This window comes from Neopsephotus bourkii, unplaced genomic scaffold (genome assembly GCF_033783945.1).
Source record: "Neopsephotus bourkii isolate Nb327-2 ecotype Australia unplaced genomic scaffold, CSIRO-AGI_Nbou_v1 NB_1615, whole genome shotgun sequence".
In the NCBI taxonomy this organism is placed as follows: domain Eukaryota; kingdom Metazoa; phylum Chordata; class Aves; order Psittaciformes; family Psittacidae; genus Neopsephotus; species Neopsephotus bourkii.
In genome coordinates this window covers 2365030-2379327 of record NW_026902090.1, presented here as the reverse complement: position 1 = coordinate 2379327, position 14298 = coordinate 2365030, and the positions used below count along the sequence as shown (strand labels likewise).

At 52.7% G+C, this 14298-nt stretch overlaps 2 protein-coding genes across 2 annotated transcripts in view; one reads left to right on the top strand and one right to left on the bottom strand.

The window, feature by feature from the left end:
• Positions 1 to 6567: 6567 nt before the first annotated feature.
• Positions 6568 to 13051, bottom strand: INA (internexin neuronal intermediate filament protein alpha). Its single transcript, XM_061372590.1, has 3 exons — positions 12110 to 13051; positions 8538 to 8662; positions 6568 to 7974 (listed from the first exon to the last, which is right to left on the bottom strand). Exons 1-3 carry the CDS (start codon positions 13049 to 13051, stop codon positions 7701 to 7703), a joined length of 1341 nt encoding a protein of 446 aa, XP_061228574.1. The 3' UTR covers positions 6568 to 7700.
• The window catches only part of NT5C2 (5'-nucleotidase, cytosolic II), a 68745-nt gene continuing 67411 nt past the window's right edge, over positions 12965 to 14298 (top strand). Inside the window, exon 1 of the mRNA XM_061372586.1 lies at positions 12965 to 13089. Coding sequence (XP_061228570.1) covers positions 13050 to 13089 — 40 coding nt within the window. The 5' untranslated portion in view covers positions 12965 to 13049. The remainder of the gene's footprint in view (positions 13090 to 14298) is intronic.

The following is a 14298-nucleotide window of genomic DNA, read 5'->3' as shown; positions in this document are numbered from 1 at the left end:
CACCAGTAATGCACCCAGCCTCAATCTGCATTGTCACCAGACTGTGGCACACATGAGCCAGGAGGAACGTTAATGCTTATCTCCATGATGTGAAGCAGCCAGTGAGTTTTACTGATAAATCATTCAAGCTGGTGTTATACTAGCCTGTGCTGAATTTCTTTCAGGGAATCATCAGGCATTTATGTGCTGTGATTTATGTTAATGCACTTCAACAGTCCTTAGTGAAATTATACCCTTGGCATGTCTGTGTTCATTTTTCTTCAGTGTTGGAGTATCATCAATACAAAATCTGTGTTCCATACAAATCAGGGGAAGGGGTGTTTATTCCAGTAGTTGAGGGAGAGCCTATGAATGGAGGCATAGGAGATTTTATGTGTTACAGCTCTTTCTTTTATAGGGAGATGGTTGAATTGTCCACATGAATCTTATAATACACTGCATGCTCAATAGGGTGCCAGCCTGAATGTTTAGGTACTTTAAAATATACTCGTTCTGCTGTGACAGATACTTGCTCAGAGATGGAGGGAATGTTGTAAATGGCATGTTCTTATCACTTTTGCTTTTTATTTGTGGTGCTTTTCCTACTTCTTTATTTTTCTGTAGCCCTCCCTAGTTCAGCACAAAGAGAGGAGGCAACATAATCAGAAATTGAATTTTACTCATGTCATCTTTAAGAGACCCTTGTTGAATGAGCCAGTGGATATTTACGTTTGCTGAGGTTTCAGCCGGTTGCCATAGATACAGGTTCAATCAATAAACAGGTCAAATTTTATTGTTCCTTGAGATGAATGGTAATCCCATTTGAGGCAAAATGCAATATTGATTGGCTGCCCTGCAGCTGCAAAATTCTGCTGGAGCTGCATCACCATCTTCACTTGGTTTTGGTTTAGTGTAATAACAATATATTTGTGTCAAAGCAGCAGCGATCTGCAAAAGAAATACTTCCCGAATTGGAAAAGAGAGCTTGCATTTTCTAATAGTAAAATAGTCTATTTGGAAATGAAATCTTAATGTTTTCCTTGGAAGAAAAATAGACATTTTAACATTAAAAGAGTGGGTGATGGGGACTTGACAAAGGTAGAGAAAAATAGCATGTTCCTAGGAGAGCTGCTTTTAATGTGGTGCTGGGAGGCAATCAGTTGTTCCAAGGCTGTGCTCAGGGTGTGCTCAGCACACGCTGCTGGCAGCATGCCTTTGTGTAGCTTGTGGTGACAAGCGGTACTGTTAAATGGTGGACCAATGTGTCCTTGCATATACCTGGGACCGAAAGGTAAGAACTCATTGTGAGAAGCCCAACACCCTTCACAAGAACCTGCAATCTCCTTTTTCTTCCTTACAGACATGGGAAAAACATTTCACCTACTGGTGACAATAAAATAGCAGATTGTGTGCCACAGCACACAGGACAGGAGTGGTGGTGGTCTTCCTCCCTGTGAGCAGGTAAGCTGAACACAGGGGCGCCTGCATTCCCGTTTCCACTTCCCTCTGTCCTTGGCTTGCTGTATGACTGTGAGCCAAATTCTTCCATTTAGCAATAATTCCTGTTATTTATGTTTACACACACAAGTGCAGTGTGTGTGAACTCCACACTAGTGCTGGGTACGTGAGGGCAGGCAATTAACAAACCGCTACTGAGATCCCCATCACAAACTCAGGTACAACAGGGCTGGTATTGGTACCTGTTACCAAAGTGACCAAGTGTGTTTCTTTGAAGACTTTGCTTCTTCTTTACTTTTGCCAAGTGATAGACATCTGGGCAGAATTTGTTATGTTGCAGGTTGTTCCATCTGCAAGTGGATTGGGTTAGTTACCTATGGAGAAGTTCAACCAAAAGGATTCAGCTGGTTTTAAGAAACAAGTAGTTGGTGAACAGTTAAAAAAAAAGAAATAAATTTAAAAAAAAAATAAAGCTTATTTTAGCCTGGGGCCTTCTGGATTTTTTTGGTGGTGTTTGGGGTTTTTTTGCTTTTACACCTTTGTCTTTTTGTTGCAAATGAGTTCCCAATGAAGCTTGCCTCAATGCGGAGCCATTCATAACCTCTGCCCTCTGAATGTGCCAGATTTTCAATCCATGAGTGTATTTCACCTAAGCACCTGCTCCCACAAAACTTGGAGAAGTTTGGTATCTTTGAGACCTTCAGCTCTCTCACATATGGCTGAAGTTAAGCTGATGGGTATGACCAGGGAAGGATTTAGGAGGGAAAGGGGACATTTAGTCACAGTATGCTCCTATAATCCTTACTTTCTTAATAATCTAGCCTGAATATTTTGGCTTGCTGAAACATTTTTGATTGCTTCAAGCATTGCCAGGCATTCTTACTCATACAGCTCTTGGGCCACTTTGCTAGACTAGGAATTTGCTAATGAGCTGCCTTTCGTCTAGGGCTTGGAGGGGTGTTTTGCATTTCAGTTGAAAATTAACTAAACTTAATGATGTTCTAAGCTTCAGTGCAAGCTGTGTTTTTCAGTCTGACCTTAGCTTTTCCAAGTGACATCTCCAGGCAGCTTGTTCTTGCAGTCCACACTTGGTTGGTGCATGTATACCGTCTCCGAGAATGACTACGTGTGTGTTGGAGCATTTGCAAGGCTGCTCTGGGCATAGGGACCCAGGAGCTTGAGTATCTTGTACTCTCTGGGATGCTGGCAACCAGCAGCTCTCTCTATTCAAAGGCAAAGGAACTGAGCTTCCCTTGCTGCAATGGCAAACGACTCTGGTGCCTCTGTTGTTTCAGAACTGATGTTCACAGCACCCCAAGAGCTTTGCTCCCGTTTACAGTCAGCAAGTGGATGTGTGCCTGGGGCTCTGGAATTGCAGCCTGGAATATCTGGATGTTTCCCTTCCAAGTAGGTGTGTCTGTGTTTAGTATGAACATTGTTCCATCTTCATGTTACAGCAGACACATCTGAGCACCACCAGAGGGATCAGTTCTGTGCAGCAGAATGTCTTTGCAGTACATCCTGTTTCACCAGGGATATAATTGTTTGTCGCAGAGCTGTGGGTTCCCCTCTGGTTTCACTGGGTCTCAGTGAAGGCCCCTGCACAAGCCTTAGGAGTGCATCCCTGTGTTCCCATCCATAATGCCGACCCTAGCTCTGCAACCCTTCTGGCTCAGCTGGAATTTGCTGGGACAAAACAGGGTCGATGAGTGTTCTCTCACTCTATACCAAGCAGTGCCCTCTTTGCATGTTACACAGCATTTGCCAAGTGACCCTTAGTGCCATACGCCTGTGAAGACTTGCATGAATGAGCTGAGATTGCTCATGCTGTTTTGATATTAAAAAGTTTGCTCTAAAGTGTTGGACCCCACTGATGTGGACATTCATCCAGGCATATTTATGTGGCTGCTGGTGTTCAGGGCTCTGTGTGGTCACTTACTGGGGAAGAAGCTCTTCTCCCTGCGGAGGTCTCTGTGCTAAGAGCTGGCAAGGAGTGAGCTGGATGAATGCAGCCAAAGGTACTTGGAAGAGACTTTACTCTGAATTGCCTATTGATTCCTTCTGGCTGATGACAGGGCCCTTCCTCAGTCTGGAAAAGGGAATGTTTGCATTCCTGCCACTGGAAAAATGGTTGGTTTTTTTCCTTTGGCTGTTTTTCATTTGGCTTACTCTGTAATGACTTCCAGCATCTGAACAAGGGTCATTAGCAAAACTTCTCTGTGTGCAGCGATTCTCTGGTTTTTAAGGAGCTGTATATCTCAGCACAGTTGTTGCAGGAACCTCAAGCAGAGCTGAAGGACCCTTGGTTGCAGGATCACAATGGGAATAAGGCTTTTTCATCAGGGGAACCATGACATAGGCCTGCCCTAGGCAATGTGCCTGTCTGCACAGACTGTCCCACTTCACCACTGTGACAACAAAACCAGGAGAGCCAGGCAGCCCCACAGTACAGCAGCATGTGCATGAGCCAGGATCTTCATGCAGGGAGAAAAATACAGCCAGCCAGCCCTGTGGTGGGAGTTTGCACCCTGGATGGAGGCTGGAATTCTCCCCAGCATAAGGTGAAGACAGCACATCCTGGAGACATCATAAAGTCATCAAATAGTTTGGGTTGGAAAGGACCTGAAGATCATCCAGTTCCAACCCCCCTGCCATGGGCAGGGACACCTCACACTTAAACCATGTCACCCAAGGTACTGTCCAACCTGGCCTTGAACACCACCAGGGATGGAGCATTCACAACTTCCCTGGGCAACCCATTCCAGTGCCACTCTCTGCTTCTTCCTGAGGTCATAGTGTAGCCTGTGTTCACAGCTGCCTTTTATACCAGGGGTCAAGGTTCTGCAGAGATATAAATCTTTAACCAGCTGCAGTCTGACTCACTGCATTCCCCTGGCAACCTTGGTGATTAACCCAGTAAGAAAAATGGGACCACAAAGGAGGGATTAGTGCTTTTTTACTTAGTACTTCAGGAGCCTTGTGGTCTGTGTAAGCAGGCAGGTGAAAGGAGTCACATGGAGAAGACAGCAATAGAAAAGGAAGTCTGGATGGAGACAGCTGGAGGTCAGTGTTGGCAGCACACTGAGCTGGACTTGTCCTCCTGTATTCATTGTTCTCCTAAAGATGAGGAGAGTGTGGGCATAGGCCTCCCTTAGGGTAAGAAGGGGCCACACATCACCACGTCTCCAGTGAGGAGCTCAGTCTTCCCACCCAACAGGAATTGGGCAGCTGCAGCTCAGCATGCCTCAAGTGAACATTATGCAGTCCCTTTTCCCATCCTGCAACCAAAACGGGCTGAGGCCCAGGAAATGTCTGTCTCAAGAAGGGGCTGCATCTGCATTGGGATGCCGGGTTCCCACAGCACAGGCATTACAGTCAGAGGCTGGACACAGGTAGCTGAGAGGCTGCTGTGGAGCTGGGGGCAGCCCTGCCTCCCTGGGAGCTTTTCTTTTGCTGCACAGCATCTTTGTTTGGGCTGCGTCCTTCAGGAAAGCAGTGTGTCCCTATCCTGCTAGGGCTCTTCTCACCCTGCCCTGGGAGGGCATTTGTGGGATGGGTTAGTTACTTGCTTCTGTCAGGTTAGTTAAATCTTGGCACCTCAGATCCTGTAAGATCACAGGAACAGAGCCCAGCAGAGGGGCTGTCAAAGCCAGAAGGTAATCCAAAATCCAGCCTGGTCCTTGGCCCTAAATGCCCACATCCTCTCCCTGCCTGCTGCCCCTCTAACACTTCTGAAGCTTAGCACCATGAGACAGCATCAAAATGCTGCAGAGCTCCAGAAACACAGGAAATCTCAAGCTGGCCCTTGCAAAGCAGCTGTTCTCCAAAGCAGTGCTTTGTCCTTCCTGCAGCTCCTTTGCTCTCCTCCATGACTGTGTGTTTCACTAAAGTAAAATTCCCAACTTCATTGCTAGCATCCAGCCAGCTGAGCAAGCAGGAATGCTTACAGAGGCTTGTGCTGCGTGTATAAAGGGCAGGTCAGGCTGCTTATACTCAAAGGACAGAAACAAAGCAGCACTGGAGGGTATTTGAGGTTCAGAATAGATTACATTAGCTCTGCAGTCACATCTGCCTTTTATTTCCCCTGTGTTGTGAGAGAAATGCTATGTGTTTGCATTTCCTACCTCACAGCTGAGCCAGGAGGTATTTGGAGGTTGGTTGGTCCTTGCTTTATGTACCAGTGCCCTGGACTTAACTCTGCAGGTCCTGCCCCCTCCAAGCTTTGCCTGGGTGCCATGGGTTGCTCTGTGCTGTTCTGCTGGAGGCTGCTGGTGGGATGTGCTGCCCCAGCCATGCCCTGAGCCCCCTTCCCTGCCTCTGAAAGGTGCCCCTTGCTTTACAGGGCTGCTCTGCCAGGGGCTGTGTCACCCTCCTGTGAGTGACCTCACCGGGGCATCGTCCCCGAGGTTATCAGTGTGACAGGGTCAAGGGAAGTGGCTCCTGGCCTGCAGCAGTAGTGGAAAAGCCAGTGACCATCAGGCCATGAGCCTGGGGCAGATTGCTGTGACGTGGTGTGACAAGGTAGGAATGGGAAGGCAATAGGACAACACCCCTGCTCTTCCTATTGCCCTTCGTGTGCTCCTTTACACGTAAATCGCAGGCAGAGTATGGGTATCATCCAAATACAAGCCAGCACTGGTCACACCAGCTCCGTGGGCACCTTTGGCTGCTGTGTTTACTGGGGGGTGGGTGCACCCTCACCCTCACTTCTTCCATCCGCTGTTGTGTAAATCACTTTGTCTTTACTTGTGAAGGCAAAGGCGCTGTTTTTAACCCCTACAGGCAGAGCAGAGAAATGGCAGGTACCTTGGGACACAACAGTCAGGGGGGTGATGAAATGAAACCCTCAGAGTCGATTTTTGGGGGAAGTGAGGGTGGACTCGCCATGGGACACCTTGTTCCCTCAGCCAGCCACCCATGAACTGTCTGCAATGAAGGGTTACTGCAACAGGCACCTCTGGGTGCCTGACAGGCCCCACTGCCATAGGTGGGACCAGCCTTGCCCTGCACCCCCACACCCAGCTCTTTGTGGGGGCCTAAAGGGGCTGCTGGAGACTGAACCAGCTGCGGGCCAGGCACCAAAGTATGTTCCCGAGGCAAAGCAGCAGCAAAGAAAACAAAACGGCTCGGTTTGATCCACATAACTATTTCTTTCTTTTTAATTATTATCTTGTGCCTTACAACAGAAGAGGAAAGAGTGCGAGCAAACAGTTTGCTGGTTCCAGAACCGACTCTGGCACCACCACGTCGTGATGGTGACCTTGCCAGGGCACTGGCACGCAATACACGCAGAGTCTCCGGCTCTTGCAAAAGCGATCGTTGGCAAATTTTAAGGCATTGAAGGAAACCTATGGTTGTAAATCCTACATCAAATTTGGCACACTGGAACAGTTAGAGCAGAGGCAAGGATGCTTTGTGGGCTGGTGCTTAGGAGTCCTGCAGCTTCCCAGCACTGGCTGGGGCACAGTGCTCATGGGAGCACAGGGGTTTCATCTGCCAACTGTGCAGCCAAAGAAGGGGCTCTGTGGACCCCGACATTTCAGAGCCAATGACACCACATAAGGTGCTGCTCTCTGCACCACTGTGGTACCCTCATCTCATCCCTGCTCTGTGCCTGCTGCTAGCAAACCCCACATGCCTGCCTGCACTAACACTGCCCAAAACCAGACGGAGTTGTCAGGATGAAATAAAATGAACATTCCTTATAGTTGAAAACGTAAGTGGCTCATAGACCAGGTGTCAGGTGTGGTTACAGTCCGGTACAGCTATCTCTGTGCTTCTGGGATTAAAAGTGGACGGCTGTGGCTTGAGGAATGGGGAAGAGTTCAGGTATACGTGGGTTTGGATAGTAGATGAAGGGCTGTAGCCTTGAAACTAGTTACAGTAAACATGTTGTTTCCCTTGCCTCCCCCTTCCCAGAGAGCTGGCTCCCTCTCGCATGCCATGGGAGGAGGGAGAGAGAGACGGGGAGATGGTGGGTGCTGCAAGTCCACTGTGCCGCTACGAGTCCACTGTGCCACCACAACAACGACCAACATGCATCTAGCTACCTGCCCGTGCCTCCGCCCCATTTAAAAGGGAGCAGTGTGCCAAGCTCGGCCTCTGCATGGCAGGACTCACAAGGAAGCCAGCCCCAGGTCAGTGTCCAGGGAACACCAGGAGGATTCCTGCGAGCCCAGCACAGCTTTGTGCCCAGAGAGGAAATTTAAAGGCCAAGTGGAGACTGTTCCCCCTCAAATGCAAAACGGACGGGGTCCTTACAGTTACATCTTTGCATTTGCAATGATTCCTTCATGCAGGTTTAATCTCCCTCTTTTCTTGGCAGAGGTTATGGTCCTCTCAATCATCGCAGCCCTGCTGGATGATACTTTAGAGGTCACTTTAATAACCTCTCCTTGTTTGTCCTCCATGAAGGACAGAGTAGAGGAGCTAAAGCCTCTTGGCTGGAAGGAGTAAGTGGGATTGGGGAGAGGATTGAGCTCCGAAAGGCCGACGCTTCCCATGCTGAAGAGATTCTCCTCTCCCTCCAGCAGCTTCCTGCAAGCACATCATAAGGGAAGAGGTTAGTCTTAGGATATCTTACATGAAATATCTGCAAAGGCTGGGGGCATGCTGTGACCTGCGAGGAAGTCCAAGCACTCCAGGCCATCACGCCAGCCTGCAGTGGACACTGGCTTGGGTCATGCTGTGCCATGGAACTGGTTCAAAATAATATGCTCTGGTGAATAATTTTTGGAGCACTGGCAATATGGGGTACATGGGACCAGTCCCCTCCTCTCCATCCAGAAATGCCAGGAAAATAAAACCACAAACCAGAGGGACTCTGCCTTTGCATCTACTTTGACTTTGCAAGAGAGAGAAATCTCCAACCCATTAAAAGCAGCTGCTTGTGGGATGACGACGGACATGGTTCATGTCTGCTAGATCGAGGCATGCCATAGAGCTGTGGCTGCTCCCCAGGCAGGGAAGATGAGCAATACAATGGTGTACCTTCTTGAGTGTGTTCCCAGGTACTTTACTGGGTCCTTGAAAATACCCCAGCCTGGTGGGGTCAGGGGATTGGGAGGTTGCCAGGCAGAGCAGGGGCAGAGCAGCCTTACCTGTAGGCAGCTATCTCAATATCCAGGGCCATCTTGACGTTAAGCAGGTCTTGGTACTCCCTCAAGTGCCGAGCCATCTCATTTTTGGTGTTTCGCAGGTCATCCTCCAGCTGCCCAATGGTGTCCTGCAAAGGGTTAGGGTTAGGGTTAGCATTCAGGGCTGTGTTTTGGAGCAGGGACCTCTCCCACAGGTTGTCTGCTCTGCCCATTGCAGAGACAGGGAAGCTTCCATGATGGTTGGTCCATGATGGCACATCCCAGTAGGACCTTCAGGCCATGAAATTTCATGCTAACAGAGATGGAGTAGCGGGCAATGCACTGGGCATGGCTTGTGAGTATGTGCTGCGGGGGAAGGCTTTAAACATTGATGGATTTAAGCAGTTTCCCATCTGCAGCACGGGCTTTGAGACGGAGGCAGCAAATAGCACAGGGTGGTGGAGCCCCCAATCCTGCAGGGGATGAGGCAGGCTGCTATGGAGGGAAGGGAAGAACTGCTGGGGAGGGATAAGAAGTTTTGGGCTTAAGCATCATCAAAGCAGGACACATGGGAGCACCCAGCACTGCATCAGCCCACGGGTTGAGAGGTTGCCAGGAAAAGGGCTGCAGCATGTTTTGGGGGTGTTTAGGAAAGGCTGGGATGTGTTCAGGTGGTGGAAGGAGAGATAGTGCTGCCAGGGCAGGAGGGAAGAGCTGGTTCCAGGATGGGTAGTCTGACACCTTCCCAGGAAGATGCCTCAGAGCCCCAGGGTGGGGGGCTCCAGATGCAGGGATATGGGGGGCTCCAGAGTCAGAAGCCTGCTCTGCAAGAGCTCAGCTGGACAACGTCCTTCCAGTGTCCTTTCCATCAGCTTTGCCGTGCCATAGCTGCTACATCCTGTTCTACCTGTGATGTGCATAAGTCCAAAGCCAGATCTCCTGCTAACAAAGGGGACTAATCTTTTTGTTCTATTTTTGGTCAGAAAACAAGCAACCTGGTTCTCTCCCACAGGTATCTAAGCAGCAGCGTAAAAGCAGCGAAACCTGTTCCTATAGGGATCTTCTCAATCAGATGATTTCCCACTGCCAGCCACCCCACTGTGCCACTGGAGGAGCGTGATTTGGAGCAGGAATGAGTAAGCAGTTTGCAGCCCTGTCTGCAAAGCCCTGCAATGGCCACTGCCAACATCTGCTCTCCCACACCCCCTCCCACAGCCAGGCCTTGGAGCTTCCAGCTTCTCTGTCCCAGTGAACAAGCTTTGTCCTGCCACATCATGTCCATCCTGGCCCTGTCCTCGTCCCCATCCTTTCCATATCCTCATCCTGTCACTGTCCTTATCCCCATCTTGTCCCTGTCATTCCCATCCTGTCCCCTCCTTTGTGTCCTGCATAACCTTCCTTGTGCTCAGTCCAGAGACAGCCATGACAGTGAAGCTGCCCAAGGAGCAGGGAGCTATGCTGAGCCTGGTGCAGCAAGCCTCATCTGGGCCCCAGAGAAGCAGTGGCAGCTCATCCTGAATGTGGCATGGACACCTCAGTCAAGTTAGCTGGATACATCCTGCCCTGTCAGACATTTAGCAGCCATCCTTGGGGTCTCTGCCTCGAGCAGTGCTGGCTGACCATGGGGCTGCATGGAGCTGTGCCTCTGAGGAAGGACTGAGCAGTTCAAGGAGACCATTGGGGCATCACCTGAAAAGAACATGCATGGCTACACCCAGGACATGCACGGCTTCTGCTGCAGTGCAGATTAAAATCTCTGCTCCAATGCAGCCAGACTGCGGTTGCACCGAGCCATGACAGAAGGGAGGGACTCGGGGTGACCCGATCGTTGGACAGCCCCACTCTTGCTCTCTGACCCTCTGTGCCCTCAGCCCCCTTCCCAATGCTGCAGTTCGCATGGACAAAATGCTCTTTAAAAATGGGTTATCCTTGGTACCCTGCATGTACCTATCTTCCACACCCCAGCTTTACCAGCTGGTAGAATAACCCCTCCCCACACCACTGCAAACCTGTCCCCTAATGGAAAACTCTCATATGTTGCTCCAGATTTGACTGGATAGCCTACAGATATCAAGACATGCCCCTGATTTAGCAGACTATAGGAACATTTCAAAAGCTCAAACAATAGGAATGTTCTCTTTTAAGAGTATTCCATCCATTTCCACTGGTTGCAGCCATTATGTGCTGCTACACATGCACACTGCTTAAAAGGCTCCTATATATTGCCACACTTAAAGCAGTTGCTGAGGGTCATGTGGGAAAACACTGCTGTGCTATCACTAAAACAATTTCAATTATGATGCCATTTAATTCAGTTGCATTTTTTATTCCCCCTCAATCCATAGGTTGTTCCTGAAATCCCTTTTCATATGGCATCAAGACTATTTAAGACGATTACTGTGCGTAATCCTTTCATCCACGACAGGAAATAGATACTCCCTATTTTCACAATATTTGCTGAAGAAGACCTCAACTATTCAGGACTTTTGCAAGCAGCTTGGAACTACTGTCATGAGTTCTAGAGAGGCCAGCAAAATCTGGCCTTGAAAATGACAAGGCATTACTCGGGTGTGAAATAACGTCTTTCAGGTATGATGTAAGGTGGGGGGGGTTTGGTATTTAGAAGGAAATGACTTGATTTAGAAAGCACAGATCATTTAATAGCCATGTAATGGCATAATAGCCATGTAATTTATTTTATTATAAATCATGAACATTTCCCTGTAGCAAGAAAATGTAATACTGCAGCAGTGGAATAAGAGATGTGGAGTGCTCCATGTCTGCCCCTTGTGAGTGGCAGGCAGACATAAGAGGTGCTGGGATCTGGCTGCAGATCCAGCCTGACCGTTTGCAGAGCTCCAGTTTCTGCAGTGCAGGTGCCAAGAGACAGGCACAGGGCGAGGGGCCAAGCCTGGGCAGACACCTTCGAGGAACTACTCACAGCAACAGGAAATGTGCGGGCAGTTTTGGAGATGACCCTCAGGGGAGAGGGCAGGGATGGGGCGATGCCCCAAACAGCACTGCCATGTGCGGGGATGTCCCCTGTGCAAAGGGGGTGGTGGAAGGAGTGTCCTGGCCCTGCGTATGCCCCCCAAACCTGCTTTCTGGGATTCTGCCTATGGGTAAAGGGTGGCGGCAATGCCCTGGTGAGGCTGGATTAGTCGTCCAGGGCAGAGGCCGTATGCCAGGGTGGGGGGCAAGCTGCAGTGCTGCAGGCGCACTGCTCCTGCATTGGGGGGGAGAGCGGTGTTGTGTGCATACAGCACAGCACGGGATAGAGAGGCTCTGGTCGCTGCACGGTGCGGGGGGGACACTGCATGGGGCCGGAGTGCCCAGCCCTGCGGGAGGGGCTGCTGCAGAGTGTGCTTGCAGTGAAGATGCTCAGCGCTGAACAGGACCAGAGCAGGGGGAACGCTGGGTGCTCGGTGCTGCACAGCGCTAGGGGAGTTTACTGGGATGGAGGTGCTGACCACTGGGGCAGGTTGCACGGGAAGGGGGTGCCCAGTGCAGCACAGTACCGAGCACCGGGGCGGAGCTTGCCCGGGGACCCTACGCGGGGAAGGAAAGGTGTCGGATCCCGGCGCAGCCAGGCTCACCTGCAGGCCGGCGGCCTCGGCGCTGTGCCGCTCCTCCAGCTCCTGCAGCTGCCTCTCCAGGGACTGGTGGGCGCCGCGCAGGCTCTCCATCTCGGCCAGGCGAGCCTGGAGCTGACGGCGGCACTCGCCGGCCTCCCGGCGGCTGGCACGCACGGCCTCCTGGCTGCGGGCCGCGCGCTCGTGGAGGCGGGCGCAGCGGGTGCGGTACCAGTCCTCGGCCGCCTGCAGGTTGCGGGCCGCCAGCGCCTCGTACTGGGCGCGCAGCTCCCGCAGCGCCGCAGCCAGGTCGGGCCGCACCGAGGGGGCCGGTGCTGGTTGCGAGGCGGCGCGGAGCGCGGCCCCGAGCTGCGCCAGCTGCTCGGCGTGTGCGCTGCGCAGCGCCGCCAGCTCCTCCCGCAGCGCCGCCGCACGCCGCTCCAGGTCGTTGCGAGCGCGGGTAGCCCCCTCGGCCGCCTGCTGCCGGGAGCGCAGCGCCTGCTCCGCCTCGGCGCGGCCCCGCGCCTCCTCCTCGCAGCGCGCCCGCAGCCTCTGCGTCTCCTCGGCCAGGCGCGCCCGCTCCAGCGCCGCCTGCGCCCGCTCACCGTGCGCCTCCTCCAGCCGGGCGCGCAGGGCGCGCAGCTCCCCGCCCAGCAGCTGGCCCAGGCGGCGCGGCTCCTCAGACCGCTGCCGCAGCGCCGCCAGCTCCGCCGCCAGCGCCCGGTTCCGCTCCTCCAGCGCCCGCACCCGCTCGATGTAGCCGGCGAAGCGCTCGTTCAGGCCCTGAAGCTGCGCCTTTTCGCTATCCCGCACCAGACGCGGCTCAGCGCTGCGCTCCCGGCCCGGCCCCGGCTCCGCGCCCAGGCGCGGCCGCAGGCCCGCAGCCCCTTCGGAGCGCCGCGGGGCCTCAGCGAAGAGGTGGCGGTAGGAGGCGGCCAGAGCCGCCGGCTCCGCGCTGTAGCTCATGGCGGCGGAGCAGGACCGGCGGCTGCGGCGGTGCTTAAGTACGGCGGGGCGGGGCGGGGCGGGATGCGGTGCGGAGAGGGGCGCGGGGCGGGGCGCTCCGGTGGGGGGATGTTGCGGTACGATGCTCGGTGCGCGGTGCGGTGCGCGGGGCCGCCGCGGTAGGAGACGGCGGGAGCTGTCCGTGCTCCGAGGTGCTGAAGGGCTGTGGCGGCGGGAGGGGCGGATGGATGGATGGATGGATGGATGGATGGATGGATGGATGGATGGATGTACGTGTGTGGGGATGGACGGACAGACGGACACATAAAGAGCACACGAACAGGCACGGGAAGATGGACAAGGTCACACACACACAAAGGGACAGACGGACGCGCAGGCACGCGGGAAGGGACAAGCACATTCACAGTGAGACACATACATAGACATGCTCAGAGCCAGACGGACAGAGAGACAAGCAGACGTGCAGAGAGACACACACAGATGCACACGCAGATGCACAGGCAAGGAGAAGCAGAAACACAGAAGGAAGCAGGCAAGAATGGGCAGGTGGAGAGGCAGAGTCAGGCTGGCACACGCACAGAAATCACTCCTGCTGGGGTATGCCCAGCTGTTCCCTCAAGGGAGCCCGTTCTGTGCGCCTGTGCCTGGGGTGAACGTGTCCTGGGGGGTTGGTCCCCCCAGCCCCCCTCCTCCCTGTGGGGTCTCTGCAGGATGGAGCTGGGGGCTGTCCAGCCATGCTGCAGGGGACAAGCAAGGGAGGATTTTGCCTTCAGGTTGTTTGCTGAGAACTGAAAGAGCCTGAGCCTTCCACTGGCAGGGGTTTGCTGGGCTGCAGAGCTGATGGGAAGGGGTACATCATCACCCCACACCACTGCGGCCAGGTGCCGTTCCCAGGAGCACAGCATCCCAATGCAGGACCTGCCAAGAGACCTGTGGGACGTGTCTGATCTCTGGGAGCAGCAGCACAAAATGTAGCTGTGAGGTGGAAAAAGCAGCTTAAAATAACTGTGAGCCAGGTGTGAGGAATGTGGTGAGATGTGCAAGAGGATCCTGTCTCCTGCTGTACGTGTCTGTGCCACTGAGCTCTGTGCTGATGCCCAGTTCTTCTACTTGTCCCAGTTTCTCCTTTACAGGTGATTCAGGGACAGCATGAAGGAGATGAGAGTGGAGAACAAGAAAGCCAGGGTTGGCACTGGTTAGAGCAATGACTTCCAAAAGAGCTGTTGTTTCAAAGGGACCAGCCAAAT

Bases quoted from the DNA above. Each gene is read 5' to 3' on its own strand.
- INA (XM_061372590.1), bottom strand. From the start codon at position 13,051: ATGAGCTACAGCGCGGAGCCGGCGGCTCTGGCCGCCTCCTACCGCCAC. The intron at 8,663-12,109 runs GTGAGCCTGGCT...AACCCTTTGCAG, and splicing joins CCGAGGCCGCCGGCCTGCAG to GACACCATTGGGCAGCTGGA. The intron at 7,975-8,537 runs GTAAGGCTGCTC...ATGTGCTTGCAG, and splicing joins ATTGAGATAGCTGCCTACAG to GAAGCTGCTGGAGGGAGAGG.